General features: G+C 33.7%; 1 protein-coding gene across 1 annotated transcript in view; it reads right to left on the bottom strand.

Annotated features, from left to right (window-relative positions):
• The window catches only part of LOC105340286 (calcium/calmodulin-dependent protein kinase type 1), a 33,422-nt gene that overhangs the window by 7,450 nt on the left and 589 nt on the right, over positions 1-25,383 (bottom strand). Inside the window, exons 2-6 of the mRNA XM_011446241.4 lie at positions 13,107-13,241; positions 6,628-6,702; positions 4,829-4,967; positions 3,137-3,260; positions 239-314 (exon numbers count right to left, since the gene is read on the bottom strand). Of these exons, the coding sequence (XP_011444543.1) occupies positions 239-314; positions 3,137-3,260; positions 4,829-4,967; positions 6,628-6,702; positions 13,107-13,241 (549 nt within the window). The remainder of the gene's footprint in view (positions 1-238; positions 315-3,136; positions 3,261-4,828; positions 4,968-6,627; positions 6,703-13,106; positions 13,242-25,383) is intronic.

Here is a 25,383-nt window from a genome sequence, read left to right as displayed (position 1 = left end):
ATCGTGTTAGAGTTATTTTTCAAACTTTGTATCTTCTTGTGTTTCAGTTGCATATTTATAAAGTGCAGATAAATATCATGTGATTTAGGCTTGCTATAAACTTAGAATGAGACTGAAATGCAGCCTTGCCTCTTTGCATCAATGAAAAAAAAATTAATAGTTTTAAAGCCTACAGGAACACTTGCCAGTTTACAATGCCGGTATATCATTTTTGAAATGTCATTCAACTGATACTCACAAAATGTATGAAATAACACCTATGGACCAACAATCCACCTCTTTCCCATAAGGCTGTTGCGCAAGAACTTCTGGTGCTACAAAATGAAAAAAGAAGGTAACTTGATCATAATGCTTACTGATTTCTCTGCCATGATGTGTTATGTTCTGAGAGGTGACATATTCACATCCACTGTAGATGCATCATCTCTCCATTTCTGTGATATGGGGTTTTTTTTTTCAATTATGTATGATATTTATGCCATTTAATGACATTTGTTTCATCATTTGCAAATCCTGAAGGTTTTTATTATGATCCCACCTACATGTAATCCGAAAAAAACCCAGAGAAGGCGAGGAAATTCTATTAATGAGGATCATTTTAAATGTCAAACACTACCTCTACTTCAATTTATGAGAGCTAGGTTTCATGCTTGATATGCAGCATATTAACTAAGTTTATCCTATGGATCATAAAATGTCAATTTTCTGTAACCAGATAAATAATGTAAAAGCCTAGTTCTCACTAGTAAAAAACATGTACTGTAAACAGTATTAATTCACTTGCAAAAAACTTGCTGCAAGTTGAGATCTCCTAAACCCAAAAATTGTTGCTTTTTTCTAGTTAAACAAGAGATGTTTGTGAAACACTTATGCCCCCCTCCCTTGGGGACCTCTGAGAAAAAATGAACAGAAACTGCAAATAATAGGAATTGCTCAAAGTTCAAGGGGCATACCTCCGTCAAAAATTATTCAATCAAACCCAATATTGAACTTGACCTAGACATCATTATGATAAATCTATATACCAAATTTCATTTCAGTAACTGCAACCTCTAGCTGAGAAGAAAATGAATGAAAACTGCATATTCTTGAAATATTGTCAAGTCTAAGGGGCATAACTCTGTCAAAAACTGCTTAATCATAATTAAAATGAAACTTGACAAGTCCAAGGGCATAACTTTGTCAAAAATTACACAATCGCACTCAATTCGAATTTGATCTAGATATTTTGATAAATCTGTAATCCAAATTTCATTTTAGTAAATGCAACTTCTGTGATAAAAATGAATGGTAACTGCAAATAATCAGAAGTCCAAGGGACATAACTCGATCTGTCAAAAATTGCTGGATCGCACTCAAAATTGAACTTGACCTAGATATTATTGAAATAAATCTGTATACCAAATTTCATTTTAGTACGTGCAACCTCTGCGAAGAAAATGAACTGAAACTGTTGGTGGGCCGACCGACAGACAGACAGAAGCAAAGCGAAATTGCCAATATGACTTCCCTTCTTCGAAGAGGCCCCGCTTAAATATCAGCATCAGCATCATTATATCAACTTGTTTACTGTAGATTCCTAATTTAATGTGAAGAATTAATATCCAGGTAAAATCGTGAGAAACGCATCAAGCGGATTTTTTAAATCCCACTTTTCATTTTATATAGATGTAAACTAAATGAAACTATAAGATAAAAAGTCTGCGTTTGCATTTATATTTTCTATTGATTTAATGCTTTAATGCAAAACTGTTGACTTGCAGAATAAGTACTTGTTTAAAATAAGGAATCTATAGTACTGTTTTAGAATTAATTTTTTTCATCAGGGGTGTATTTTCATTGTTTACAATAGTAACTGTTGTAATTCTAAATTACATTTAACTTGACATTTTTTTTCATTATACAGTATAATATTTCGTCAATGTCAAAATATCCAATCTAATATTCAATATAACATCATTGTGTGTCAATATCGGAGAAGAAACAGACAAAACATGTATTGATCACTGAGCGACATTAATAATTAAAACAGAAAAATCGCTGGGGTTTTGATGAGACAGACTTCACTGTCTTTTACCTTTGAACTGATTTCCTGGTTCAGTGAGTACAATAAACCAATTTCTGAGGCTATATATAAGGCACTACTATTCTAGCCTCTTAAGAATAAATTTATGATTATTTGCCATTTCCCTTTTCTTCCCATAACATTACAACAGAACCAAATCACACGAACACTGTCTTCCAGCATTGACCTAAATAGGCCACGACCATTAAGTCTCACCCCTAGTTACACAATGTACCAGACTAGCTAGTCCACCGTTTCAGATGAGCCACTTACAGGGTGAATTAAGGATAGGCAATTACTGTCACAGAGGCATCTCTATGCAGACCGATGGAAAAAAAGCTAAGTCACTGAAACTAAAAACCTGTCATTACTTCCAGAAAGCTGACCCTGAGGGGCTTCTGTCTTGCTTGCTAAGATATTACATACTTGGCTGGGCCTTAAAACCCAGCACTGCGGCTGCTGTCACACTGCATGAAAGCAGATCGGTGTGAAGTAATGGGATTTGCTGTGATGCCCCAGACCTGAAGTACAGACACCTTCAATAGGATTCGCTTTTCTCTGCCACCTCATATTTTTATGCCAGAATTTATGGCTTTTTCTGCTGGCTGCTTTGGATGAGAAAGACAATTTTCCCACACTGTTACATAATTACTGGTCCAATGCACTTATAAACACTTGGTTTTCTGGAGTCAGACTGCCAGTAGTAACAGGAATATATGGAGCAAGTTTCATTTTACTTCTTGAAGTTTTAAAATATTAAATCAATTTAATGCCAGAGAGAGAGAGAGAGAAAGAGAGAGAGAGAGAGAGAGAGAGAAAGAGAGAGAGAGAGAGAAGAGTAGAGAGAGAGAGAGAGAGAGAGAGAGAGAACAGAGAGAGAGACACACACACAAACAGACTGACAGAAAAACAGAGACATACAGAGAGACAGAGACAAGAGAAGCGTCTAGAGACCTTGCATTGACAGAATTAGACATAATAGGTACAATATGGATACTAAACTGTTCACTAACTTAGTGTTTATTTGATTTAATGTAAGGGGTCAATGCTTTATAATAATTGTACACTAACCTACGTATCCTGGTGTCCCACAGGCTGTGGCCATAGTACCAGATTCCTCTGTCTTTGATAAACCAAAATCACTGATCATGATTTTGGAATCGGGGTCCGGACTGTAGTATAACAGATTTTCTGGCTGTAAGAGAAAACAGAAGGTTTGCTGTAAATGTTCTCAATATGTTGCACTCTTTCAGTTGAACTGTTTTGCATAGGCCATAAATATAGGCACTTGGAGCCATATTCTTTTAAATATGAATTTTATTTATGAATTCTCAATCTATAAACAGCAAGAAAGGGATTAAAATATGACTATTGCAAAACTCAGTATATTTACAGTATTGTGTTTAATATCATGCAAAAGTAAAATTTAATGCACATAACTAGAGCAGTAAGAAAAGCTATCAGTTAGTTGGTATGACCTTTCTGTAAATCTCTCTCTCTCTCTCTCTCTCTCTCTCTCTCTCTGACTTGAAATTACATTCCACCAACTTATTTTCCTCTAAAAAGAATCTTCACAATCCTGCTAATCAAAGTTACATACCACTTTTATTACATTTGAATCAAGCTTATTTTTTTCTTTACATAAGGTAAATTACTCAGTAATCTACACAATGAAAAAGGGCTTGGAGGTTTCTACAATATGATTGTACACAGTAATCACTAATAAGCATTGCACTATTTAAAGAAGACCCCCACTTTGCAGTTGTATACAGATAAAAATATATCATGATAACCTCACATACAAAGAAGGATGTTTTCTTCCATTGTTTTGATTGGAGAAGTTCAATAACCCTGCAATTTCCATGTTTAGGCATAAGCTTTCTTTCTTACTAGTACTTTCTTAATTGTAATGTTAGCATTTAATTATAATGTGATAACCGAATATGTCCTAAATTTGTCATACTAAGCAAATTCATATAATTTATATTCATATTATACAAAGAACTCCTGCACATAAAACCATTTATTAGTTTGTATTTTGTTGGGGCTACTTTCACTAAAAAATCAAAGTACTGAAAGTAATGAGTGGAGGTAAATTTCGACCCATCATTTAAAGATGGTGTTTCACTTACTAGCGAGGGGTAATATTGACTATATTTTGCATCAGTCTGTCAATATCATTTTTCACAAGAATGCATAATACACCATAATCACCTGGAGATGGGTCAATAATTGTTTTATTTCACAGACTGTATGAGAGATTAAACATTACATCACATGTTTGGTCTTGCTCCACATCAACACACCTTTGAATCAATCTTCCACTAAAGGTATTACCTTAAGGTTCCTGTAAACCACTCCCCTGTCATGCAACACTTAATGTTACAACCCTCCACCATCCCTCTCACTCCTGTAACCAATATCCTTTACTTCCACTAAAGACCTCACCTTAAGGTCCCTGTGCACCAATACCTGGTCATGCATAACTAAATGTAACAGCCCCTTCCTCCCATTCCTCTCACCCCAACAAATATCCTTTGCTTCCACTTCCCCGGTCTTGCACAACTAAATGTTACAACCCCCTCCTCCTTTCAACTCACCCCTGCAACCAATATTCTTTGTTTCCACTAAAGGTATCACCTAAAAGTCCCTATGCACCACTCTCCTGTCTTGCACGACTAAATGTTACAACCCCCTCCTCCCATCCCTCTCTTCCCTCTCACCCCTGCAACCAATATCCTCTGCTTCCATTAAAGTTCTCACCTTGAGGTCCCTGTGTACCACTCCCCGATCATGCATGTAGTCCACACCCTCCAGAACCTGCTTGATGAGGTTGCTGGCATCCTTCTCAGTGTAGCTACCTTTTTGTACTATTCTATCAAATAACTCACCGCCTGTCACTCTGTAAAAGGAAACAACAAGAAACACAATCAAATTAACCAACTGCCAAGAATAACTGTTGCAAACATTACGAGGGCTTTTTTGAGTGTAAATCAGTCATCTTCCTTCATATTTGTTCTTTGAAGGTTCACTTTGTGTTTAATCAATTGGTGCAATGAGAGTGAAAAAGAGAAAAAGAGAGAGGAAAGGGGAAAAAAGTACTCTATAGCACTTCATGAAATCCCTTTTCCATCCCTTTGCATGAGGATGATTCTTGCTTGGGATATTAAATTCTGCTATGGTAATTTATAACTTGAAATACATTCTTATATTAATAAACATATTTAGAGAAAATAGTCTAATTTTGTAGCATTTTTTCGAAAGCTTCTTGTTTAGCAACTTGAATGATTTGAATTGGTTGTGTCTAAATTACACACAAGTGCATGCTATAAATGCCTATACACTTGACTTCATAGTTAAGTGGTAATCAAACAACAGTCAAGATTTAAACTTAAAAATCAATACAAATTCAAAAGACCCTAACACTTCAACTGAATGTTGTGAATTAAAAGTTGGTGGTGGTAATTCAAGATCCCTGGATTTTACATTCTTGTAAATGCAGGACAGGTGTGGAAATAATTCCGCATGAAAATAAGGAGTCTACAGTAGTGGACTCTAGCGATGCCCACAACTATACCATTCTTAACCTTTATGTTCAATGTTAAGTTGTTAACAAAATATCTGATCATCTAGAAATCAAAACCAAATTAAGATAAATACTTGGGCAGCATTACTTCAAACAATTGTTCTTTTTTATTTTTAAGCCTATCTTGGCAAGAATAGGTTAAAAGTTGCAGACCTTGTTTTTTTTTTTTAAATAATTTTTTTTAGAATTTGAAACTAAATAAGGTAAAGCAATGATGATTTTTTTTTTTATATGCATATATAAATGGAGTGTTCACATATGTACTACATATTGTAATACATTTAGAAGATTACACTTTTTCATCAAATTAGCAGTCTCTTAATATTCTATATGAAGTGATGTTTTTAATTATTAAGAATTCCTCTAAGTTCACAGCGACGTCACATTTTTTTTGATCAGCCAAATAAAAAGTGGGCATGCTCTAATATAGTTAGATCATATTAAACAAAAATTTAGGTGATTAAGAAAGGGCTCGGCCACTCGGTCCTTCTGCCCCCTTCTTAATCACATAAATTTTACTTATTATATTCGAACTATTACATAATAGTAATGCAATATACCAGTTCTTACAATGAATATGTATACTGGCGTTAAAATGTTGTTTTTTTTAAATCATATGATGTAAATCTTATCTTATTTTCGATCTCACAAGATATTGATGTTTACGATACAATGTTTGTCTTAAACTGATCTAAGGAAGGAAACGATAAAATCAGATCTAATATTCATGGAAAACCCGAATCTTATCTATAATCTTCATAAGGATAGATTATTGAATATCATTTCCATTTTTATGGCAAAATGTTAAAATAACAACTTTTTTTTTTTTTAATTTAATAAATTTCAGGGCCAATCAAAGAATGATCACAATTGAGGCTACATTGTACATGTAGCTTGGAAATTTGTAACTTTATGAATACAATATAGCCCTGCATTTGTTATTCATTGTTCAAAGATTGTACATGCATGTACTCACAATTCCATCACCAGATACACATGGGCCTTGTCGTCAAAGACATCTAGCAGCTGTACAATGTTGGGATGACTAAGTCTGCAAAAAGAAAAACGAAATTATCATTTTAGGTCAAGATCTAGTAAATAAAAGGTGCCTACAGGTTTATGAAACTCAATAATGTTGCTTCATAACAATACTTTTGTTTCATAGGGTGTACCGGGACTTAATTTTTTAGTAGACGCAATGAAAAATCATGTTTTAAACAACCATTTTCTATAAAATATGAAGGATAAAAGTAACAAATCTCGGAGTTTTGTCTATCTTTGACAAACAAAATATATCTAGAATGCCTACAGTCTCTCCAAAAACCGTATTAAACAAGCTCTTGACCTCTTTAAAATGATGTCAAATTAAATATAGGTACCGGGATTACTTTTCCCTTGATAAAACATAGAATGTCAAAATATTGTTTTATTTTCTACATAATTCCTTTAAAGCCATAAAATACGGGTAAAGATTCATCAAATCAATTAGAACGTCATAATGGTTCTAGCACCAATTGACCTTAAATTCATTTTGTCCTGTGTATGACGATCATCAATCAAAAATTGCAAAGGCCTGGCAGTGGTCACTTAACAATTAGAATATCATCTACATTTGTACTCAAATTAAGAAATCTACAATCTTATATAAATAGTGCCTGTTTGGGAGGGTAACAGTTGAAATTGACACCCCGAGAAAACCATTGTCAACCGACGCGAAGCGGAGGTTGACAATGGTTTTCGAGGGGTGTCAATTTCAACTGTTATCCTCCCAAACAGGCACTATTTATTTTGTTATACTGAATGTCTTTTTTAAAAATTTTAAGAAAATTTTACTGCTTTTATATAGGAATAACGTGAATTCTACAGCGAACCGTACGCGCATAATTTTCGCGCATGTAACATTTTTTAATGTTACCCGTTGCCAAGTGCGTTGCTAACGCTGAGGGTAATAGTAAATATTATTAACTGCGTCTTAACCAATCAGATTTCAGTATTTAACATGAAAGTATAACAAATGTATTTATCATAGAGCATTTGAAAGTATTCAAAACATTATTAATAAACTGCATGTTTGATCAAATAGGGCCTAGATTTCAATAAAATTTTAAGTAAGAAACTTTATTCCTAACACAATTTCAATATACAGTTTTACAAATATCAGATGTTATTTTAACAAAATTTTGAGAAATTAAATTCTGAATCTGTCATATAATCAGAGCTAATTAAATAGCATGGAGTGATGATGGAACAAATAGAAGGACTTTCAACATGACATACACATGTATGGTTACTGGTAATAAACGTATGGTTTTTTTTAGAAGCAATTTAAACACTTTTTCAAACTAATTTTCATGCAGTTTATGAGATGAAATTCATTTCATCTAATATCTGCAGCTTCAATGATGCATTGAAGTAAAAGCAACAAAATTTAAGTTATATTATAATGGAGAGAGAAAAATTCTGAAGATTTTCTCATTAAATTCCTGGGACTTGTTGAAACCACATCTGAAGTGCAGAAAATCAAGTCAAGAGTTGTTTTCAAAATCGAACTTCACATATCCTTTCACTCCAGACCTAATACATTCTTAATTTCCTGAGAAATTGATCTACTGCAAAAGCAACACTGAATTCTTTACAGCCATACTGCATCAACATTATTGCAGGTTCCTGAGGGATTTATTATCAAAGACTGGAATAATAACAGCCGCTCAAATTGTTTTATTGCAACAAACCGATTGTACCCTAGAAGTCAAAATATTATACTTATAAATTGCTTCCTGTGTATATTTGTCTCTAATACAAATATTTGATACCATATACACTACTTAGCATTGGCGTTGAAGGCACTGAACTAAATCCATTATCCTATTTAATAACAAATTCAATGCAAAATTCATAAAGTATACCTGAAAACAATGGACATATTTATCTGCCACTGCCTGTTAACATGGATATGCATGCGTGTTGAAGGTTAACAAACTTAGAACCATTTTAACAAGAGCTTGGACTTTGGGTAGTTGTGTCAAACAGCGATGTGAAGTAGCCCTGTCTATTTCATTGCTAGCCACTCAGCCATGGCTCTTTGAAATCAACAAGATGTGTCTATCTTTTGAGCTATGACTATGCAATTTGTGCATATTTCACTTAATATGACCAGCCTCATCTTTAACTTGTTAAATTGATGCAAGAAAAAGAAAGTTATATCCTACCTAAAGTCCAAAGCCTTGTTAAAATGGTTCTAATTAGGCAAACTCCTTACTTAAATGTTTACTCTTTACCATTAGAACCATTTTAACAAGACCTTGGACTTTCGGTTGGCCGTAGCTCTCTATTTCTTGTGTTAAAACAAGTTTAAAATGATGCGGTTTCAAGCGAAATATGCACCGATTGCCTAGTCTTAGCTCAAAAGCCAGACAAATGTTGATTTCAAATGAGCAATGGCTGAGTGGCCAGCAATGAAATAGACAGGCCTATGTCACATTGCTGTTTGACACAACTACCCAAATTCCAAGCTCTTGTTAAAATGGTTCTTATCCCATAGTTATAACAATACAATTAATATAGTTTTCTTTTGAAAAATGATGCTGAAGTTAAAACATCTGATTGTTTATGTAAATTCTTTAATTGAATAGAACAATGTAAAATTGGCCCCACTGTACGGGAAAACTTGTTAATATATAAACATATTAACTTAATTTAGCTGTGTTTTACTACATATGTTGATAATTACATGGTTTTTAGTTGATCCCATATCATTTATATGTGGTCAGTAAATTCCATATGGGGCGAGAGCAAATGATTTCCTTTGTAATTAGCAGGGGATAAGATACACTATAATATTTAAAATTACATTTGTCACAAGACTTTCTTTAGAACTTCCTGGTCATTAAAACAAAGACATGGTATATAATCTAAGAAACTGTTGCCAAATATACTTGTACATTTCAGTTCACTTTCAAAATCATTACTGTCAGAAGGACAAGGTATAAATTCTAAAGCCTTAAAAATAATTTTTTTATAGGAATCCAATTTGAAATTGTAAATATGAAGAGACATCCTCATTTTCGTTTCGCAATTGACTCCTATAATGAAAACCGACATTTTGGTTAATGCAAAACTGAGAAAAATATATCAGTAACTATTCACATAAATAACAGTCAAGTGTTGTGTACTAACTACCAAGAACTAAATTTCATTTTCCTTATCGAAACATGTTGTGAAAAGGAAGTTTTGCTAGACGTACATTAGATTTCTGATTACATTCCAACATCTTACTTAAGGATGTTAATTCTAGATGATCGAGTCTTGAGATGTTTAATAATTTCTCACAAAGAGTTTGAAAATGTGAATGTTAATCAAAATTCATGTAATCATTCATTTTCATGAAAATCAAAATTATCAAAATTATTCAACACCCACTTTCCCTCTAGTTAGGAAAATTAAAAATATCAAAATATTCTAAGGCTATTTATAATAATATATTACATTTAGTCTGATGGCAGATTGTTTAGTTTTTTCTCTTTTAAAAATGTTTATTGATAACTCGATCTGACCAATTTTGATCATCAATGTAAAATACTAAAATTTGTTTAATTTTATTAATTAAAAAGAAACATATCTATAAACATGTATTATCATACTTTATAATGAACATTAAATTAGAAAAATTCACTCTAATTTTTTTAATCTTAAAGAGTAAAATGATATCTCAATCTATAATCTTTGTTTAGGTAACGTAAAGTCAGAAATTGGAAACTTTTCTATTATCATAATTATCTAAACACTGTCTTTGACAAGACTAGTAAATTTTGCAAAATCAACAAAAACTCATCATTCTGAAGAACATGCCATCAAGATTTCAAAACAGTAGTGCATAATTATAATCAAAATGATCAAACGAATTTTGTTTCAAGAAAAACTGCAGAGAATAATGCAATTTATGATCATCCTGAACTTCTATAGGTCAATTCATAGATAATGAATGTAAAATGTCAATGAGAAAGGCACTATCAGTAAATCGAAGTAAAAGCTTAAGGTTAGAGTGGCATAAAAAAGTAACCAACATCAGCTAAAATGCTACAGTACACACAGTACCTGGTTTATTGTCTTTCAGTTTTTTAATATACCTTGTATAATTACGCTGTGCGGTCTCGAACCAAAAACGACAAAACAAAAAAGGTCAGAAAAAATCAATATTGGCCAATTTGTTTCTTTATTGAAATATATAAAAAAGAAGAAGAGCAACTGAAATCAAAATGTGTGGGTTTTGTGTGTTTTTTATCTAAGAGTTGAAGAACAAGGAGAATTTCTAACCATGTTGGAATCATCTTGTAATTTAAGTTAAACGAAACATATCGGTGCAAGTAATTAATGGATGTATACACCCTGACAAACTTACACAAACATTTACACCCACTTAATAACACTATCAAACAAATCTCTAGATCACCCTTCTCTATTTAATAAACAAAAGATAGCATTTACGATTTTTTTTTTCAGATTGCGCAAACCAAAGGAATTGGGAAATGAATTATGGAAATAACAATAAAGGACATAACCCAGCTACCCTTACCCATTCGTAAACAAGAGATAGCAATTGCAATTTTTTTTTTCAGATTGCGCAACCAAAGAAATTAGTAAATTGTGAATTATTGAAGTAACATTAATACAGTATGTCGTAACAGAGTAATTGTAATGGTGACCCATCCAGTTCAGTAAGTTCATCACAACGACTTCAAAGGATGCGTGCATTAACACTACACCTCTTCATCAGCTGCTCTCAACTAATAAGAGCAATTGGTATATACAATAATTATGATTAATCAAATTAACCGAAAAACACACAATTACCGTAGTTAATACACATGAATATGAATTAAGCTTTAGGTTAATTTATACGTTCAACGTCTGGGGGCGGGTAGTGTGGTTTTGTGATGGCCCGGAAGCCCCGTAAGTATCATAAATAATATGGCCTTGTGAGTAGGAATTCCCCAGACTACCGGCCCTCTCCCCCAAATTTTAATATGAAAAAGACTTGGGTTTTCCTAATCCCTTGAAAATTGACCGACCCTTCTCTCCTGTCTCACAGTTTCCTGCAACTTTTATACAGATCATGTCACTGTAAATTCTAACAACAAGATCATACAAAGGTCCTATTTCCTTCCCTTTTGGGAAACAAACAAAATCGACACTTTTTCACATTTGAGCTCCATTGGTGATTAGTCACTTTTGTTTCAGGAAAAAAAGGCCGGGGATAGCTAATAAGCTGACAATTGACTGAGTAAACTGATCAATAGCCCCGCCGTTTACATAGTCATGAACTGAACAAGCTCTGGTCACTTCTGTGTTTGTTCAGATAATGGCTCATCATTAAATCCATTTGTTTGCATTTCTGTCACAAAATAATAGGGATTCACCAAAAAAAAAACAAAAAAAATATTGCAGAGTTTCAGTCATCATGACTTCATGAGGCTGATATTAATAAAGGGTTTCCCCATATCTCCTCAATTTTACAAAAGTTTTCAAAAAAATTGATAAATCTGTTTCTGAAAATAATTTTCCATGCAATTACTTATAAGCCAATGCTTGTCTTTCAATTTCTTATAGGAATTAATTACATCGAATTGCTCAAACGAGGTTTTTTCTATTGCTCAAATGAGGTTTTTTCTTTTCTTATATAATCAAGAATTTTTCTTTCAATTACTCTATAATGTTCTAGTTCTATTGGTAATCTTATGTAGAATTTTTTTTTGTTTTTTCTTCATATACCATATACATGTATCTGATTATTTACGATATCTTTTAATTTTCACTTTTTTCTGTCATTTTTTTTTCACAATAAAACAGTACAATGCGCAGAAATAAAACCTGGTATATTGTTTGATAATTAAAACTATTAATATAATTGCTGATGCAAATAAATCGGATTACATTTTTACCCCATTTTTGGATTTTTTGTGACACAAAAATAAACTTTAAAATAATTAAGTCACACTCTGCATACAGATCACTGATATGCAGCTACAACTGTTACCAATTTCAAGTCTACTGATGAACAAAATCTTATCTTTTTCACAGATTTACATTAGAAAGTGAGCCAAAGTTTCACTAATTTGTGACAAATCAATAATTGAGAACAGTCATCTAAGTAATGTGCACGATTTTTTAATTTCAATTTTTTTTTTTTTTTGCTTTTTCCCACCCAACAGAAATTTGTCCAATAACTTGTCCTGAGGGTGATTAATAGGAGTTATACAAAACACTGAATTATCCCCCCAAAAAGAAAATGAATCCACCATCTTTCCAAGGTTACTGACACCATCAGATACAGCAAGAAACAATTATCAGAAGACTCCACACCACAATCCAGACCCGCCAGTGAAAATTACTTTTTTTTCAGCCGAGGCTCAAGTACCCCATCAGATTGATAAGATTTCCTCTAATTCTGGGCATTACCTTCGAAGAACTTGAATTTCATTCTCCAACGATTCCTCTTTCCCCAGTAATCCGCATCGATCTATACATTTGATGGCCACTAATTTCCCCCTCTCTGATTTGTCCTCCGCTAGCACAACCTCGGAGAAGGCACCTCTGAAAGACACAAATTCAATTAACATCATTTGATACATTTGGGAGTATAAGAAATAATCAAAGCTTTATTCAGTTAACTTTTCATCAAATGCAAAACATCTACATGCAATTTATGAAATACAGTCCATTTTCACATTAATTTTATCAGATTATCTTTATATTCATAACTAAATTTGGGAAGTGCATGGCATAATAATTCAATCTACATGACACGATTCTGTCTTCACCATAATACATAATAAAGCTTGACTAGGGATAACTCCTGTTAATGTCATAAACAAATCCACCTTAATATACATCAAATTTTCTGTATGTAATAAATTTCAAGAGCAACAGCACTTGCCCCTCTACAAATTTCCAAGAACTGAAGTCATAAGGAATTATGAGAAAATGAAAATCGAATGCCTTGGTGGTAGAAAAAAAAAGACCTTGTGCACTGCAAAGGAAGTTGTAGGACCTAACAGAAAATCCCTTTTCATTAATGCTCATTTTAAAATGGGAAAAAAATGTTGATTCCATTCTTGTGTGTTGGATTTCAACAGCTAAAAAAAATACCCCCCCCCCCATTCTCCCCTCCTTAATACACACTCATGGTAAATTTTCAGAACCTTATTTACATCATGTACCTTCACCCTCAGGTCAGTAATGATTGTAAAATGAAAGAAGATCTGAATTTGTTTTTAATAATTTTGTACCAGTAAATAAAGTTTGGTGAAACAGTGTGATGAAAGGAAACCAACCTTACAGTGTGATTTAAAATGCAAATAGCAACAAACAGATGGACAAACAGAAGGGCAGATTTTAGCTTGGAAAGTATAATTTTACCTTCAATGACATAAGGATGAAAGGGAAAAAAGACAAACATGTGCACGCCATATACATGGAGGTGCTTGATAAATCATGAAGCCACCATGCAGACACAGTACATTGTAAATGCTTTTAGTCATGTTGCCAGCTTACACAAAAATGTAATGACTTTCAATTCAAACCGTGGAGATTCCTAACACTGACATGTAATGATGAGGCATCTTTGTCTTCAAAATTTTTTTCTAGTACATGTACATATCAATATTTGTAGGACACTGAACTTGCTCCTTAATCATGTTCATTGAATCTTGGAGCAGTAGGACCCACATAACTGAGACTACCCCCAGAAAACCTGTGACACATTTTAGTTAAAAAATTTTGTTCTAGTTAAAGTTGGAAATATTCATTCGTCTACCTTGTGTGCTTTACGTACATCATGCAGCTAGTTAAGACAAATTTTTGTTGGAATTATCGTTATTTAATTATGTAAAAGTGATAAATGCACAGTAAATAATCAGAGGGACACTTGAGCTGTACTTGGAATTAAAGCAGACAAGCCACATGGATATCAAATTATTCCCAAAACATGTTTTGGGTGGAAATTTCATGATAAACTTAGCTTTCAAGGGATTGTCCTGGTATGGATTTGGTTATTAAGCCTGAGATGACTACAGACAAATCCAAATATCCTACTAAGCTAGCCAATCTCTGGGCTCCTACGCAGGGTTGTGTTAACAGTTGTTCATCTTTTATTTTCAAAGAGAAGTTAACTGTATCTGTCATTATCAACCTTTCCAAATCACCATAAACTTCTAAAATTACGTAAAACTTCTATAATTACGTAAACTTCTACAATTATGCTCTAAACAACAAAAATGCTGTGCAGATAAATGACACAACAATTCCACCAATCAGGTCAATACCACGTTAATACAGATCATTTTCACTTCAACTTATTTCCAGTAACATGCTGTTATTGATGGGAATTTTCTGGAAGTAATTATCTATGGAAAATTGGGGGGTAATTAATCTTAATTAGAAGAATTATCAATCTCACTGAATTGTCCCAGAATATTATCTTTATTATCCTCATGCAATCAGACTTCGCAATTGCACCAAATCAAACTCGGAGACCTTGAAATAATTTAACCCCCTGCGGACATACGACCTGTATTTGGTGACTTCTTTGTCATTACTTGATGAATTCTACTAAAAAACTAATGAAATACATAAACACTGAGATTCCAACATACTCGAGGGAATTATAAAAAAATCATCTTGTTGAACTAGATTTTAAATCTCTGACAATGACACTCAAATAGAGAGAAAAAACTGCAGAATCAGTAAAAATTTTCTAGCAACCACATTCTTCGCTGATTTGATATATATACAGTAAAACTGAAATGCCTTATACTGACATAATTTCTTTTAGCAAATGTCAAATGTATAAGGTACTCATGTTTCTAAATTCAGGCTTTGTAGACAGATATGCATTTCTAAAGACAGTTTCAGATATCAGTGTACGAGATGCAATAAAGCCAAGGTACATGTTAATTCAGTTAAGTGTTATTGATGGTAAATTTGGGGACTTGGAGAATCAAGTTACCAATTAATGCCAGCAGTGCAAGATACCTCTTTTATAAGACAGGCAATCTGAAATACAGGTTATAAGAAGTACTGTGTTTATTTGTTTTACATCTAAATTCCCTGAATCCCCCTAACCCTTTCACAGATATGAAACCAAAGGTTTTAAGGCACTTGGGTCTTTGAATACTGAATAATCTTTCTTTCTGAAGCAATACCACTCAAGAACTCCGGGAGTGAAAATCTGAATTAAAATGAAATCACAAAGACACTTTTTTGTTTTATTTTTTTGTATTTATATCCTTGCACATTGTAACTCAAGTACATTTTGTATTCGTTTTTTTAATATATTAACATTTTATTGAGATATACCATGGAATTGTTTCCTACAGGTAAAGTTTGCAAATAATTTTGCAGAACTAATAGACTGCAGTTTTAGAAAAGAGATGATCGAGGCACTAGTTGTTCTGTAATAATAAAATCAGTCATGTTTCTGTAAATTCTTCATTTCCACAAAAATAACCCCACAAATGAACACTTTGTTACGTTGGAATTTGCTATCCCATATAAAAAACACTGCTGTACTTTACGGCAAATATGAATACATAAAAGTAACATATACATTAGGCACCTTTGCATTGCACACTCCCATACATAACTTTGCGACATTGATCAATTCATCAATTTATAATAAGTTAGGCCATTAAATCTGTACTTTTGTTGCAGACTACGATGTTTTTACAATGTTTTCGTATCCTTGAGGATGAGTGATATGTTGTGTAGCTTGGCACTCTCCACCTTTTGGGTATGTTTTTGGACCTCATCATCCCATCCCCTCTCTGTCTCAACCCATAGCAACCTCAACCCATAGCAATCGGCTCCATTTCTCTAACTATTGACAGGCCAGACGATTACTAGCAACAGTTCTAAGGCATCTGGGAGTTGCAGTTTTATTAATCATTTCCCAACAGCTGAGGAAAACAAACAGCAAAATCTGACTTGATTTGCCATTGTTTGTAAAAGATAATAATGTCACAAGATCGTACCTGTTCTTCGAATTTGAATTAAATCTGTGCATAGGTATTTAGATTTCTGTTTAGTTTGTTACCCGGTAATATCACAGTTGGGATTTCTGTTTAGCAATACTTTAACATATTGAGAAGTTTGTTAATTCCACACCTATCATTATGAAAAGAATGCAACCACTAGCTGGTCTGTAATATTTTAATTACTAAGAGTCCAAAGTTGCACCAAAGCAGCCTTGTGTGCAAATATGATTCACAGTAGATTATTTAATGCTGTGTAGTAGGAGGAAAGGGTAGAACCATTTTAACAAGAGCTTGGACTTTGGATAGTTGTGTGAAACAGCGATGTAGGCCTGTCTATTTCATTGCTGGCCACTCAGCCAAGGCTCTTTGAAATCAACAAGATTTGTCTGGCTTTTGAGCTAAGACTACGCAATCGGTGCATATTTCACTTGAAACCGCGTCGTTATATAATAACTTGTTTTGACACAAGAAATAGAAGGCTTTGTCCAACTGAAAGTCCAAGGTCTTGTTAAAATGGTTCTAATTACATTAAGCAAAAACATCAACAAACTAAGTATGAATATTGTTATTTGATGACCCTAATTTCATCATGGTGCAAGTGAACGATGATCATTAACTTAATTTCACAGAAATCCTACAAGGAGAAATGTGTTATTCGGCATCTGGGATGATGATGCATCTTGTCCAATCCCATTTTGAGCTGTAAACCAGTCTACCTTTGGGAGAATCTGGTGTTTCCAATCCCCCCAACAAGCAATAGTTAAATCACATTTCAGCAGATTTTATCAATAGATGAGTGTGTGTGTGTGTTTGTGTGGGTATATACATGTATTTGTGTTTTTATCAGTGCCCTTTTGTAACCATACCCCTTTGGTAGAGAGAAAATCAATGATTGCTGGAGCAGACCAAATGACTACACTGTGATAACACCTCAAGATAATTAACAAATATTTCATTGATTTCTTGTTTATACTGTGAAAACAATATTATCACCAGACTTTACGCCACACATGTTCAGTTTCTACTGTCCAAATTAAGCAAATAGTTCAAAGCCCAGCTCTCTGTTGCACAAAACGTTGAACAGTAAGTATATTTTGGACAGTGGGGGAAAATCCATTGCAGCTGTTTTCAAGGAATATGCCATACTGCTTCTCTGTTGCACTTTCACTAGCATTTAGCCAATCGTTTGGAAGCATACACCTGCACTGTGACAAATCTTATTTATGAAAACCAAGCTGGATTTAGAAATAAATTTTGGACAGTGTGAAAATCCCTAAAAGCTGTTTGCGAGGAATATGCCGTATTGCTTCTCTTTTGCACTTTTTTCTTTAGGAATAGACTGGCATACCCTCTTTCCAGCTATGCCTGTTGGCACTTTTCCAAAGACAATATTTTTTACTAAACCAAAAGTCAACCTTGGACGTGTGAATATTGCCTTTCAGCTAGTTCATTCAATGAATGCCATATTGCCTTCTCCTTTGCACTTAACTAAACAATAAGGTAGTTTTTAGTGTGAATTTGTCTTGCAGCGAGTTGAACACAATAAAAGCCACTTTCTTTCTTTCACAAACTACAATTAATGAATTCTTAAAGCTTTGGGGGCTCTTGAGGTAGCTTGCTTTTCGTAATATGCCTGGTGGCCAGGTACTTGGATAGCAATTAATAAACATTTTGGCAATTTGGTCACTGTTTTATAGCATGACGTTGTATCAAACATTTAACCAGCATGAATATGGCAATTGAATCAGTCCATTGAGCAAATCACAAGTTTGTCTTATGACCGCCAGTAGTTTATGAAACGATTTTTCAACTGAAAGTTCCAACACCTTTTTCTTTCATTTCTCCATTAACTATGATTGGAAACATTGGACATCTCAATGAAATTAAAAATATTATTCAAATATTGTCACAAAAAAATTAAGCACGAGTCACAAGACACAAGAGCACACTGACATGTGATTTTTTCTTGGCTTCCCAGCTTTCATTATTTCTTACTGTACATAATATCAATATTTTTGTATTAGGTTGCCTTTGAAGGCAATCATGTCACATCTAATCAATTCAAACCCTACTTTTACACCTAATATTCAATCCAAATAGGAAAAAATTAGTTTATGGGTTCTACAAGATATTGCAGTCATTACCATTAACAATGATTAAAACTGAACACAACTCAGACCTTATAAGCTGTCCTTCAGTAAAAATAAGAACATTAATTTCAAGCACTGGACAAGGTACAAAACCATTTCCAATATCTTCGCACCTGCAATAGGTCCTAGAAGAACAATAATCACCTATCAAAACCTCTTTATCTTTAGCCCAAAAACAATAAAAGTCGACCATTAACAAGATGCAAAGTGCCAATGAAATCAAGCCCTTGTGTATGTAGGGGACCCATTACCATGGCACAAGTATGGTAATTTAACACAGGGTGGTCCTAAAAAGTGTGAAATTCCATTTCAGTGAGGAGACAAATCAAGTTATCCTCCCTCGGGTCATTCGATTCATCATGGTAACAGTTTTTGTGAATACATATCCTTTCTTTAACACCAATTTATAGCATAAATCTAAACGACTTTAATGATGTGTCTAAGATCTCATGTAAGATGGCTTTGTTTAATGTTATAGATGGCCAGACCTTGTTACACAGTCACTATGGCATCAATTTTTTGTTACAGTAGCTGTAGAGTCTTGCTTCATTGATAAACTGTTGTAAGATAATAGTATGTCATTCACTGACAAAATGTTCTTTTACAAAAAACATTCACATTTATGTATATATAATACAAGATACCACAAAAAAGATAACAGATTTTTACAAGAAGAAAATACCGACATTTGTAACTGCATGAAGACCTTGATCAAACCCTGAGGCACACAAGTCTATATTATCATACACCCAGTATACACATATCAACACTTTTGTCAATCCCATTGCAAGGCCTCCTCGTTAACCTCTGTTATGGTATAAGGCAGTTTTGAGCTCGCAAAAAAATGGCAGTCAACAGAAATGATAATTCATTGGAAAAAAAAGAAAGAAAGAAAATAAAAGTCTCCATTCAATAAATACAGTTGACAGAGTTTCTTTGAATATTCTTACACTTCGAATGTTTTTCATTTAGTGTTGCTTATAATTCAAAGCATAGTAAGGTTAGGCAAAAGTGTTATGTCACGTCAGACAGCATATCTCTAGTCATTGCAAAAACATGATACATTTACTTCATACTATAAACAAGTGGATGCTTTTCTGTAATATAAACTTGATATTTTTTAATTACAGTACAATGCACAAAAGCATCTAACTTTATAAACTAAAATAATGCAAGCTTTAAAAAGTTACAAAGGTCTCTTACAAAGTTATAAAGGTCCCCACCCACCCTCCTACCCACACACCCACTTAAACAACCTCGAGAGTCGTCTAACAGTACCTCCCTCTGTCTCCCTTTTGCTATTGGAGATAACACTGTCTCCATATGGAGCCTATCCACCGCAAACACTGTACAGTTTGCATGGAGTGGTCATGCAATATGGTAATTTGTCATCCAAATAATACCATGTTTCCATCCTAAATTAAGCCTTATTTGTCCGTTTATAGCAAATTGTTATGGTATATTGAACCAATATTCACGCTGTTTGTGTAGTGAATTGTTTTATAGTTCTGTGGCAGATCTGAGGGAATCTTGTGGGTGGTTCTTAATCCAAGAGTTAAGATAGCGTTGTCATGAAATGTCAAAGTATTAATGGACCACATCAAGCATAGAGTATGCAAGTAATAAAAAATCATTTTGTTACAAAAATACCGAATACAAACTGCGTGCACTTGCTCCATGAGCACACAAATATTTTTTTTATTTTGATTGGAAATTATGATCACATCAGAAACTGCATACAGCCATGTCTGGCTTTGTGCATATATTCACCGATTGTGGTTCAAAATGTTACCTTGATTTTCTCATTGAAGTTTTCATATTAAAATGTAATTACTGGTAGATAAAAGCTCTGTGTAAAATTTTTCCAAGTCTCTCGTGCAGCAATGCCATGCACTAAGTGGAACATTCTCACAGTGAAATTTATAATTGAATCATTGTTCAACTTAACATGATTTAAATGTAAATTTCAAAATCCATTAACAAAGACATGGATGAATATCTGCTAGGCCTTTAATGCCAATTATATGACTATAAAGTTTGGTATATAATCTATACTGAATGAAAACAAGAATCCATATTTACATAGTCCCTTCCTGGTGAATTTTCATGCAGGGGTATTAAAAGAGAGTCACAATCTTTACCAAGAGCTCTTTTCAAATACTAGTATGTGAAATATCCTATCAATAGATTCTGATTTTATCAGAACATCAGAAATTATAAGTATGCAGTATAAATTATCAATGTTTAAGTATGTTTTTCCTGTTAAGATAATAGAGAAGTAATCTGATGAAGCCTGTATGTAGCAAAATCCTACACAGTTGTACTTTCCACTAAGTGCACTATACAAAGTTTCAGGTTGGAAACTGTTTTCTTAGGTTGGAAACTGTTTTCTTACTATCAGCAGCACTTCCTGCATTGTATGCCAACAAAAAAAATAAATCAATTTTGAAGGAACTTGAAAAATATTTCACAGTTTATGATTAAAAAAAAACAACTTTTAAAATTTAATCCTATTTAAGGAGAAAGACTTTCATATAAAATTCATTATTTAAAGTCCAAGCTTATACACACAATCAAGTGGTTTAAAGTCAATCGATACATTGCTTGGCATAACAGAGAAACCTCAGAATTTTAGAGCAGAAACTTAACTGATATATATTAAGCAAAGAATAATCTGTGTTAATATTGATAACCTCTTTATTGACATAACCTAGAAGGTTTCTTTTATCTATTCAAACTTTTATTGATACAGTATACATCTTTGCAAGCACACGTTTCTGCTTATAATGACCAAAAAAAGTAACAAGCTCTAGATATTCTTTTTTTACTTAGGTTACATTGACGTTAACAGCAATCAAAATAAAATATTTGATGATTGATGTTTATTTAGTCTGGATGTCAATGTGTTGTTATACAACTCTCTCTCTCTCTCTCTCTCTCTCTCTCTCTCTCTCTCTGATAGTCACACACTCAGTACAACATGATGAAACTGAATGATTTTATGTATTTATAAAACACATGCAGCCTTCAAGTGCTAGCCATATTGGTTCACTGTCACAAAATTCCTTCTTCACCCTTATCCAAAATAAACCGAAAAAGTTTTATGATCTAGATATATTTGTCCTACACAATAAACAAAACAAAAACAATTTTAACTTAAATTTAACTACTGTAGTATGTTTCGTATCATCATGATGAAACCTGATTTTCATTGTATTATAGTACATTGAATAAGTCAGGCTCAAGAAGCTACATCCTGTTTCGATCACCACCGCCGTGACCCCCTTTCCCCTAATGTCAAACGTATCACAGATTACTACAAAGTACTATTATTGTAGATACACATGTACTACAAATCATATGCATAAATTTCATTCATGATTTTCTGGTAGCCTTAGGTTTAAACCAGTAACTTGAGGCGAATGAACAATTCTGATAGATTAGAAATCATCAGGTATGGTATGAACTAGTTCATTGAACTCAGGATTAGAAAACCAGTGCCAATAACTTCATAGTCCGACATACACATTATGCTTGAAAATGATGGAACATCATCACATTGCCTATCGATACACTGCTCCATTTGCATTAAAAACTTGTCAAGAAGTAGTCTACTTGTTGCTCTTTCTATGAAAAAGGAAATTACAATAGACATAGAATGGTGTGTGGTTTGAGTCCTCAGAAAAAACAGTCATCAAGGGTTTACATGGTCTCAGAAAATACAGAGTCATCAAGGGTTTACACAGTCTCAATTTTTGCCACGGTCTGGAGTCTGCATGGCTCTATCCTAGAACCCTCATCTCAAGCCACATTCTGGAGTCACTCCGAGTCAGCATAGCTCTCTCCTAGAACCATCATCTCAAGCCCTGAACCGGAGTCTGCAATATAGCTCTCTCCAGATGGGAGAGGACAGCACATATTGGCTAAAATTTGGGACAACAGGGTTTCCAACCAGTTAATTCAAAATCCCTGACCTTCAGAAAGAGAGCCGTTTGATCAGGAATCCATTACTCAGTCTGATCCTCCATGACAAGGCTGTTTATTGAGGACTGGTGTAACATTATACACTGGACCGATGGAGAGATCTGGTAACACGACCATTGATTTGGGATTAAAACAAATGAATAATTGATTCCATAGTCACTTTTAGCAACTGCTCTCATTTGTACCTGTGTCATGCAAAACAGAAAGGGGAGATCAATTCCATGGAATTCAAATGTGTGATATCAACACGCTGAGAGACAAATGATTTCAAAGAATCAGATTTTTACATGAATGCTGGAGTTCTCTGAAAATAAATGTTTCACACAACAATTTTCCTTACCCTTTGGATTAGATGTACATGCGTTTATGTAGAACATAATTTATTAAAGGGAAGAAAGGAAATTTTCTGTTCTGTTAGTAAGTTCATTGAACTGTGAGTGAGAAAGTGACTCCATGTATTGTCATGTAGTGAACTTGCACTACCTCAATCATCCCTAGTAATAAATGGATAGTTTATTTGGTGCTAATTAGTGTCTGTATAGATCTCCGACAAATCTCTCTGGCATTTTTAGTTGTCTTCTTCGATAAAGTCTATTCCTTTTAAGATAATACCATCTTTATTTATTAGAAAAACAATATTAGATCACCAATAAAGAAAATTCAGTATGTACACAATTGGTAAATGATTTAGTGCCCAACTGTTACAGTAATGTATTATTAACCAACCCTTCAGGCACATAATTATATACAGTTGCCTTGGTAGGTTAGTGTTAAATTCAACTAGACTTTAGCTCGCTGCCTTATCCCTTTCACGATTTCAATCATGAATAAATTATTGTTTCAATCAATTGTTCTGTGAAAATTGTTCTCATGTGGAGTTCAGGTTAACATGTACAAATTATGGATTTCCAAACAGATTGTTGGTAACTGATTAATATTAGGTCTGCAAGAACTACTTCAAGTAATAAAATGTTTAAAACAGAACAGCTAGAATATAATATATAAATACATGTATTGCAGTCTGATAATTTTTACCGTACCTACCGATACACCTATTGTTATAATAAAGAGGACTTGAAAAATTTCTACTTAAATAATATGTGTTTACCTGTAGAAATAATAAATATGCCTTATAGAGGGGCTATTATACTGTTTGCAATGCCCTCCCCAATCGAAGTCAAAATTACCGTAAGAATCAAGATTAACCGCCAGTGAGATTGACATAGCATGTCTAGGTCTTACAGTTTTCCAGCAAAGTAAAAAATCTACTGACTTACTAACTGTACAGTGTTCAAGACCAAACTTATTAGAAAATGAGATTTTTTGTCTGATGACGATAACATCTGATCCCTCGGGAAGTAAATCTAAGGATCTTTGGATAAAAATGAAAATGTCATTAAATGGAGTTTAGATTGCCTGTAATCTAAATTCTTAGAGAATCATTACTCATCTCGCTCAACTGAATCTACTGGAAGCTGGCAGATTATACTTTCGTATGGCTTATTATTGCACCACTAACAAACATATAAATGTGAAACTCTCTCTCTTACAGCATCCTAGTTAGAATAATCAAACTGTCTCTGAACAAGCCCTCACCCCATCAGTCCGTCTGAAAGCGATTAGATCATTTTAACATTCTACCTTACACCTCCCTAGAAATTATCCAACCACTAGAAAATTCACTTGTTAATTAAATTGCTCTTTTTTTGCAGCATCTTAGAATTCATGAACTGTCAGACTGTCCAATAACCTTTGGAGTTAATACATGTATTATAATTAATGTACTCGCTGCTCTTGTATGCTTATGGTCTACGATAATGTCATGTATTAAACAGAGTGAATAGTCCCTGTGTATGCTTATGGTCTACGATAATGTCATGTATTGAACAGAGTGAATAGTTCATGCTTACATCACACTTTTCTGAGTAGGAGTATAAGGACTAAGCAGTTGTGATTCTCCATAAGAAATCTATACCTTGTATACAATGACGGGGAAAGGTATTTTGTAGTAATTTGATGTAACAACAACATGAGGCATAATGAGAGTAATGTAGGATAATCAATGCTTCATCGAGGAGGAACTTTCAATAATCCTCATCCAGTTGTTACAATGAACTCGATAAGATTGTCTTAACATCAATACACCTACATCCTGAGTGTCATTCAACCCTGTAAAAGATTTATCCAATAATAATCAAACAGGGACTCCCCGAGTATTTTTTTACCCTCTACCAAATCTCTCTCTTTAAAGCTCTCTTTATGATAATCAAAATAAGAATTCTTTTCATCTCTAGTACCTAAATTATTCTCTTTTGAGAAGTGGACAGGCATAGCCTACATCCACAGGCTATGCCTGTCCACTTCTCAAAAGAGAATAGTACCTAAATCTTTTCATCCCAATCTCTCTCTCTCTCTCGTGGTCTGTGCCCCTTAAATATCACACCCTAAATTTTTAAGTTGCAGTCCATTTGATTCCCTGGGTTAACCATCACAATATATACCGGTACAACTTGCATAAGGCTAGTTATGTCAAGATCATATAATAATTCAACAATAGTGTGCCCAAAT

Source organism: Magallana gigas, chromosome 4 (genome assembly GCF_963853765.1).
Source record: "Magallana gigas chromosome 4, xbMagGiga1.1, whole genome shotgun sequence".
NCBI lineage: Eukaryota > Metazoa > Mollusca > Bivalvia > Ostreida > Ostreidae > Magallana > Magallana gigas.
The sequence above is the reverse complement of the archived record's forward strand: the minus strand, read 5'-3'. Positions and strand labels throughout refer to the sequence as shown.